General features: G+C 41.2%; 1 protein-coding gene and 1 non-coding gene across 2 annotated transcripts in view; both read right to left on the minus strand.

Annotated features, from left to right (window-relative positions):
- ARFGAP3 (ADP ribosylation factor GTPase activating protein 3) overlaps positions 1–8,979 on the minus strand; it is a 63,691-nt gene that overhangs the window by 32,935 nt on the left and 21,777 nt on the right. Inside the window, exons 4-7 of the mRNA XM_017520696.2 lie at positions 8,662–8,793; positions 7,411–7,494; positions 4,781–4,868; positions 1,730–1,789 (exon numbers count right to left, since the gene is read on the minus strand). Of these exons, the coding sequence (XP_017376185.1) occupies positions 1,730–1,789; positions 4,781–4,868; positions 7,411–7,494; positions 8,662–8,793 (364 nt within the window). The remainder of the gene's footprint in view (positions 1–1,729; positions 1,790–4,780; positions 4,869–7,410; positions 7,495–8,661; positions 8,794–8,979) is intronic.
- LOC119469822 lies at positions 7,625–7,730 on the minus strand. The gene has a single exon (XR_005198673.1). It is a non-coding gene; the product is annotated as a U6 spliceosomal RNA (small nuclear RNA).

Genomic DNA, 8,979 nt, shown 5'->3' on the forward strand with positions numbered 1-8,979 from the left:
AAAAAAAAAAAAGAAGAAAGAAAAAAGAAACCCAGCAAAATTTAAGTCTGAATTTTTTCATATAAAGATAAGAATGTGCTTTGATAGGAAAAGATAGCATAAAACCACAAACAGCAAAAGATTATAATGTTTAGCTCTAAGTAGAGAACAATGTCATTTATTACATTTCAAGTGTGAAAAAGATGTTTGTGGGAGTTTTTCTTTTCATCACTTTCTTTTAGATTTGTATTGTAGTAGTCACATAACCTGCTTCCAATCTCTGACAAGTCTAATACATGATGAAAATGTCAGGAATATTTCTTTTTTTTTTTTTTAGACAGAGTCTTGCTCTGTCACCAGGCTGGAGTGCAGTGGCGCAATCTCGGCTCACTGAAACCTCTGCCTCCTGGGTTCAAGCGATTCTTCCACCTCAGCCTCCCGAGTAGCTGGGACCACAGGTGCATGCCACCACACCCGGCTAATTTTTTTGTATTTTTAGTAGAGACGGGGTTTCACCATGTTAGCCAGGATGGTCTCTATCTCTTGACTTCGTGATCCACCCGCCTCAGCCTCCCAAAGTGCTGGGATTACAGGTGTGCCACCGTGCCCGGCCAGGAATATTTCTTTTATGTGTGTATGTGTTTGTTTTTTTGAGACAGTCTCGCCCTGTCACCCAGGTTGGAGTGCAGTGGCACGATCTCGGCTCACTGCAAACTCCGCCTCCTGGGTTCAAGCAATTCCCTGCCTCAGCCTCCTGAGTAGCTGAGATTACAGACATGCGCCATCATGCCAGGCTAATTTTTGTATTTTTAGTAGAGATGGGGGGTTTTACCATCTTGGCCAGGCTGGTCTTGAACTACTGACCTTGTGATCCAACCTCCCAAAGTGCTGGGATTACAGGCGTGAGCCACTACGTCGCCTGTCAGGAATATTTCTAACAGTTTAGTTATTTTTCACCAAAGCAGCTGCTTTCCAATGAATGCAATCTAATATGCACCAATTAAAATATAATTCCTTCATAATGAAAAGTTTAAGACTAAGTTTGCCTATGATAAAATCAGAAAGAAGAACATGCTGAGTTCTGAGTAAAAAGGAATGGTGTAGGTGTTCTAACCACTGTTTATTTTGGGAATGTGAGCCAGCACAACATAAACTCGCCAATCAAAAACACCAGCAACCACATTGGCTAAATGTACACATTGTTCCCCTTTTTTTTTTTTGAGATAAGGTGTCACACTGTCTCCCAGGCTGGAGTGCAGTGGTGTGATCATGGCTCACTGCAGCCTCAACTTCCCGGGCTCAAGTTATCCTCCTGCCTCAGCCTCCCAAGCAGCTGGGACTACAAGTGTATGCCATCACACCCAGCTAATTTTTTTTTTTTTTTTTGGTAGAGACAGGGTTTCACCATGTTGCCCAGACTGGTCTTGAACTCCTGGGCTCAAGCAATGCAACCACCTCAGCTTCCTAAAGCGTTAGGATTACAGGCCTGAGCCACTGCACCCAGCCACATTGCTGGATTTTATATTATCAAGCTGGTTTAAATGTAGCATCTTTGTTGGAAGCTTGAGAGATGAATAAAAAACATATATATATAAAGCATCTTTTGCTTAATGAAATCTGATTAACAGATTCGGTCATGATGCTATATTACTCCATCAGGTGAGATGCCTAGGCCAAATGCAGGAGGATTTATTTTTTTCTTAATGAGTCATACACTTCAAATCAAAATGTAGGCTTTTAAGCGTATTACCTAAAGCAGCCTTTGTTGGTACATTAAGACCTTCCACACTTGGTCCTTGTTCTTGTCCACCTGAAAATTCAAAACATTGATATTAGTGCAGAAAATAAACTCACCTAATTTGTTTTTGAATGTATAATAATTCAACTTGCACAGTGCTACATATCTTATCCAATTTTGCCAATGATCACCTATCTTTTTAGCTCCATATTCTATTTTATTCTTATAAGAATTTTGATGTAAAAGTCCATTAAAGTAGAAGTGTATTTTTAATCCAATGGCTTTATAGAACAAAAATGTTAGTGGTCTCTTCAACTAACAGGATTCAAAATTCTACCTTATGATCTAGTGTTTCAAAGTGATCTGTCATAAGATACTTAGTACGTCTGTGTACTATATACCCAACGTATATTAATATTTGGAAATTCTAATACCAATTACATCGATGATAGAAATCTAAATTTCCAGCTGCCAAGAAATCTGCCTTATTTATTCTATTTTAACTAAAAAGGGATCCTGGTTAGCAACTATATTAAGCCTTCATTAAAGGCCAGACACAGTGGCTCATGCCTGTGATCCCAGAACTTTGGGAGGCCAAGTTGGGCAAACTACTTGAGCTCAGGAGTTTGAGACCCCCTACCTTGACCTCCCAAAGTGCTGGGATTATAGGCATAAGCCACCATGCCCAACCATACTTTGTTATTTAAATTTTATTTATTACTTTAAAAATAAATAAAATGTAGGCTGGGCATGTGGTAGCTTATGCCTGTAATCCCAGCACTTTGGGAGGTCGAGGCAGGCAGATCACTTGAGGTCAGGAGTTTGAGACCAGCCTGGCCAATATGGTGAAACCCCATCTCTACTAAAAAAATACAAAGATGGCGGCCAGAAGCGGTGGTTCACACCTGTAAGCACTTTGGGATGCCGAGGCAGGCAGATCATGAGATCAAGAGTTCAAGACCAGTCTGGCCAACATGGTAAAACCACGTCTCTACCAAAAATACAAAAATTAGCCAGACATGGTGGCAGCCACCCGTAATGCCAGCTACTTAGGAGGCTGAGGCAGGAGAATTGCTTGAACCCGGGAGGCAGAGATTGCAGTGAGCCGAGATCATGCCACTGCACTCCAGCCTGGGTGACAGAGCAAGACTCCATGTCAAAAAAAGAAGAAAAACAGCTGAACAAAGATTAGCCAGGCATGACGGTGCACACCTGTAATCCCAGCTACTTGGGAGGCTGAGGCAGGAGAATGGCTTGAACTCAGGAGGCTGAGATTGCAGTGAGCTGAGATCACACCACTGCACTCCAGCCTAAGCAATAGAGCAAGACGCCATCTAAAAAAAAAAAAAAATTAATGTAGTATATCCATTCAATGGAATATTATATAGCTATAAAAAGGAATGAAGTACTGATAGCGGTTATAACAAGAATGAACCCTGAAAAAAATCATAAGCTTAAAAAGCCACTCACAAAAGACCACATATTGTATAGTTCTATATATATGAAACATCCAGAATAGGCAAATCCATAGGTACAGAAAGAAGACTCATGAATGCCAGGGGCAGAGGGAAATAAAAAATGACTATTAATGGTTATGTAGTTTCTTTAGGCTGTTGAAAATATTCTTTTTTTCTTTATTTTAGAAATAAATAAGATGGGATTTTTTTTTTTTTTTTAAGAAAGGGGTCTTGCCATGTTGCCAAGGCCGGTCTTAAACTCCCTGGGCTCAAGCGATCCTCCTGCCTCAGCCTCCCAAAGTGCTGGGACTAAAGGTGTGAGCCACCATGCCCAGCCAGAAAATATTCTAAACTTAGATAGTGGTGACTGTGGCATAACCTTGTGAATATACTAAAAACCACTAATTTGTATATTTTAAAAGAGTGAATTTTATGGTAGACCAATTATTTTTAAAATGTGAGGCCCAACAGTGGTTTACAGGAAACTCTACTGTTTCATTTACGTAAATATTTTAAAAATAAGCTCTGGTTAAGACATTTAAATAGGCCAAACAGGATGAGTGAGCACAGTGATATTTTATAGAAAAACAACTGACCACATCTTCGTTTACTGGAGTCAGGACCTGCTCTGGGCACTGAGAAACAGCAGTGAAAAAGAATACACAAGCAGAGCATTTCATGTCCCATATCTCTATTTGTTAAAGTTCTTTTGTTTTCTCCTTTCCACTCTGCAAACTAAGTTCACTCAAGACTGCACTATATCACCCAGTGCTAAAGCATGAAATTCTAGGTGAAGCCACAGGCAACAGGTCTTCTTGATTGCTTAAAAAATTTCTGGGCACAGAAGATGAATGTACTGTTGCAGGTGCGAAAAAAATGAAATTCTAAACAATAAGCTTTTATAAACGAACTCTTCAGCTATGAATGACGATTACAATAAAAAAATCTGAGGCTAAGACAGGAGAATTGTTTGAGCCCAGGACTTTGAGACCAGCTTGGGCAACAGAGTGGCTATAAGAGAAATTTTTTAAAAGTTTCAAAAATCTTGTTCTGGCTGGGTGCAGTGGCTCATACCTGTAATCCCAGCACTTTGGGAGGCCAAGGCATGCAGATCACTTGAGGTCAGGAGTCCAAGACCAGCCTAGCCAACATGGTGAGACCCCATCTCTACTAAAAATTAAAAAAATTAGCCAGGCATGGTGGTGCATGCCTGTAATCCCAGCTACCTAGGAGGCTGAGGCAGGAGAATCACCTGAACCTGGAAGTTGGAGGTTAAATTGAGCAGAGACGGCACCACTGCACTCCAGACTGGTGACAGAGCAAGACTCCATCGCAAAAAAAAAAAAAAAAAAAAAAGACAGAAGGGTCTACATTTTAACAGGTTTCAGGTGTTTTGTTTTGTTTTATTTTGTAGAGATGGGATCTCACTATGTTGCCCATGCTGGTCTCCAACTCCTGGACTCACACGATCCTCCTGCCTCAGCCTCGAGAAGTGCTGGGATTACAGGCGTGAGCCACAGTGCCCAGCCCATCTTAATTTTTAATAGTTTCATAGCATGCCACTGAACCATAAAATAGTATTACATGACAGTTCTAAGCACTCCACCTTCGTTATTTTCTGAAGTGGTTTCCACAGGCCTTGATGTTAAAGAAGCTGGTTCTGCTATTGCTGATGCCCATGCTGTGCCACTCGCCTGAAACAAGGTGAGGAAAGTCATTAGCAGACAAAGCAAGAAAACAGCCATGAAAAACAAATCCAAGCACAGGAGAAACCTAACAATTTAAACATCCCATTCTGAGTCCCTGATAACGGAAAGGAAGGCCTATCTATTTTTCTCTTGTGTTCCTTTTTTTTTTTTTGCTCTGTTGCCCAGGCTAGAGTGCAGAAGCACAATCATAGCTTATTGCAGCCTTGACCTCCCAAGCTCAAGCGACGCTCCCACCTCAGCCTCCTGAGTAGCTGGGACTGCAGGCATGTGCCACAATGCCCAGTTAATTTTTAAATTTTTTGTAGAGAAGGGATCTCACTAAGTTGCCCAGGTTCCTCTCAAACTCCTGGGCTCAAGCTGTCCTCCCATCCCAGCCTCCCAAACTGCTGAGATTATATGGATGAGCCACAATGCCTGGTCTGTTCTCCTCTTTTTTTTTTTTTTTTACTATTTTTGGTAACCATTGACTGTGACAATGCTAGTAAGTATGTGCAAATTATAATAGCAAAAAAACCACAAAAAACAAAAAATAAGGTTTAACAACTTATATAACTTTATGTAGTTTTAAATTGAAAATTAAAGAATAAGCTGGCCACAGTGGCTCACATCTGTAATTCCAGCACTTTGGGAGGCTGAGGCAGGCGGATCACCTGAGGTCAGGAGTTCAAGACCAGCCTGTCCAATGTGGTAAAGCCCTGTCTGTACTAATAATACAAAAAAATTAGCTGGGCATGGTGGCGCATGCCTGTAATCCCAGCTACTCGGGAGGCTGAGGCAGGAGAATCGCTTGAACTTGGGAGGTAGAGGTTGCAGCGAGCTGAGATCATGCCAGTGCACTCCAGCCTGGGCGACATAGACTCCATCTCAGAAAAAAAAAGAAAATTAAAGAATGGATTGAGCAAGAGTTCAACGAATCGTGCCCCTCAGTCAGTGGGATTGGGCAGAGGTAGGGTGGCCGGCAAAACATATGATGCTCTAAGACAGAGGTAGGCACATGTTACCTTAAAGGGATAAATAGTAAGCTGGGCATGGTTGCTCATGCCTATAATCTCAGCACTTTGGGAGGTCAAGGGGGGCAGATCACCTGAAGTCAGGAGTTCAAGACCAGCCTGACCAACATGGAGAAACCCCATACTACTAAAAATACAAAATTAACCAGGTGTGGTGGCGTATGCCTGTAATCCCATCTACTCAGGAGGCTGTGGCAGGAGAATTGCTTGAACCTAGGAGGCAGAGGTTGCAGTGAGCTGAGATCGTACCATTGCACTCCAGACTGGGCAACAAGAATGAAAGCTCCATCTAAAAAAAAAAAGAAAGGGCCAAATAATAAACATTGTGGCTTTTTAGGCCTTACTTTCCTTAGATCTAAGTGATCTGAGGAGAGGCCACAGAAGTACTGTGGACTGCTGTCACTGCTGCTATCAGGTCATAAAGATGAAGATAGTGATATTCAGAGCACTTACTGAAGACTTACTTTGTGCCAGATTCTAGTACTTATATCTATATTAACTCATTCAATAGCTTTGAGATATATACTACATAAACAGCAGAGCTAGTGTACTGAGAATGAAACCCCTATTAAAAATGTCTTCATTTTTTTGTCAGTTTCAGAGCTCTGAACTGAACTGAGGCATACTATTAGTGATAATTTCTCAGTTCTCCCTGGCAATTAGATAAGACATGCAACTAAATTTCAGCTCACAGGACATAAGTAGTAGGACAGGAGCTCCCTCTAGACTTTTTCTGTAAAAAAACAGGACATTTATGGCTGGGCGAGGTGGCTCACAGCTGTCATCCCAGCACTTTGGGTGATCAAGACAGGTGTATCACCTGAGGTCAGGAGTTCAAGACCAGCCTGGCCAATGTGGTGAAATCCCATCTCTACTAAAAATACAAAAATTACCTGGGTGTGGTGGTGCATACCTGTAGCCCCAGTTACTCGGGAGGCTGAGGCACAAGAATTGCTGGAACCCAAGAGGTGGAAATTACAACGAGCTGAGATCGTGCCATTGCACTCCAGCCTGGGCGACAAGAGCGAAACTCCATCTTAAAACAAAAACAAAAATTCGCTGGGTGTGGTGGTACACACCTGTAATCCCAGCTACTCAGGAGGCTGAGGCAGGAGAATCGCTTGAAGCCAGGGAGCGGAGGGTGTAATGAGCTGAGTTTGTGCCACTGCACTCCAGCCGGGGCAACAGGGCCAGATTCAGTCTCAAAAAAAAAATGAAAAGGGCATTTGCCCTCAAGGATGCTTGTCCTCTTCCTTTAAGCTGGGAGAGTCTTAAACTGGAGCAGCTGCTTTAGACCCTGAAGGGAAGCCACATGTTGAGAACAGCAAAGTCAGTCCATCAGTTAACGGCGGATAGCCTAACCTTGGAATTGCTGATAATGTCACTTCTCTCTTAAGTAGTTATGTTTCAAGACTTTTTATTACAACAGCTTAGCCTACATCCTAGCATTTTAAATATGTACCTTTGTAACTGTCAGAGTAAGCACATTTTAAAATTATGTGAAGCATAATACATACCTCAGGAGAAACATGAGAGGCAAAAAAATCTTCCTCCTTTGGTGGAGGGGACGAAGATGGAACGACACAGCTATCAAGCCACAGCTAGAAAAAAAACACAACACAGGGCTAAGCATTCATCTGGCCTGTGAAGGGTGTTATTTGATACCCTTCACTTCCCTTATAGAGACCCGTTTCCTAAAGATCGGCACTTTCCATTCTTATTTTTTTTTTTTTAAATATGGAACGCTTCATGAATCTGCGTGTCATCCTTGGCAGGGGCCATGCTAATCTTCTCTGTATCGTTCCAATTTTAGTATATGTGCTGCCAGAGTGAGCACGGCACTTTCCATTCCATATAAAATCAGTAACATGCCTACAAGGGACCTCTGAGTGCGCTTTAGTAATCTATCATCCAGTAAATTTTGCTTCCAAACCTTGAGGAAGTCGAGTACCTCAAATACACAAATCATTTCTGAAAAGGAAAGATCAAGGACTTCATATCTAAATGCAGGTTCCAAATGATAATCAATCCTCATTTTTCATGGATTTAATATTTAGGAATTTCCCACTTGCTAAAATTTACTTTTAACTCCAAAATCAGTCCTCGTGGTGTTTTCAGTCATTGGGAGAATAGTGCAGCAAAAAATAAGTTCCCCGAGAAGCACGTTCCCAGTTGAGGTAGAACAAGACACACTCTGCCTCTTGTTTCAGTTCTCATAAACAAATGTCCTTTCTGTAGTTTATTTAGTGCTATGTCCTTCATATTTCTGTGCCTTTTACTGAGGATGTCATTGTTTAAGACGGCTCTCAAGTACAGTACTGAAGGGTTATCTAATGTTTGTTCCCATGAAGCACATGAAGACTATGATGTGTCTTATGGAGAAAATCCAGGTGTTAAATAAGCTTCATTCAGGGCTGAATTATACTCCTTGGCTGTGAGTTCAATATTCATGAGTCATCAATACATATTTAAAAAGGCGTCTTTAAATAGAAACACATGTTAAATAAGGTTATGTATTGATCAGCGGACGAAAATGAGACCAGAAGCTCATAGGAACTTAATCCTGTATTTCTCCTAGGAGCAATGTTTCAGTACTCACTAATCCAATGCTCATGCAGAACATAACTATTTCAAATGATAATAATCTACTGTACATTATTTCCTTGTAAGTTAACTCAGGTAGAAAAGTTTTATTATTCAGGATAAAAATCACTTTCTACTAAGCAAACATGTATCTAAGGGAAACAATCCAGCCTCCAGTGACTTACATCAGTGCCATGCTTCCGCGTTGCTTGGGAAGCGAGGGATCTGATTTTCTCCCTATAGAGCTGAGCAGCGCGACTGTTGTACTTGGCATTGGTGTCATTGGTGGCACACCCATGTTGATGAAAAAAGGAAGACTACAGAGAAAAGCATGCAGATTAATATTTTGGTAAAACTAGCTATGAAATAACTAGTCCTCATTTGCCCAATAAACCACCTCTGTCATTGTGAAATTTATTTGGGGAGAAACTTTCTACTCAAGACTACTTTTAATTCATGAGCAATCAATTCCTTTTCTATTCTTTTTTTTTTTTTTTTTTTTT

This window comes from Cebus imitator, unplaced genomic scaffold (assembly GCF_001604975.1).
Source record: "Cebus imitator isolate Cc_AM_T3 unplaced genomic scaffold, Cebus_imitator-1.0 Scaffold865, whole genome shotgun sequence".
NCBI lineage: Eukaryota > Metazoa > Chordata > Mammalia > Primates > Cebidae > Cebus > Cebus imitator.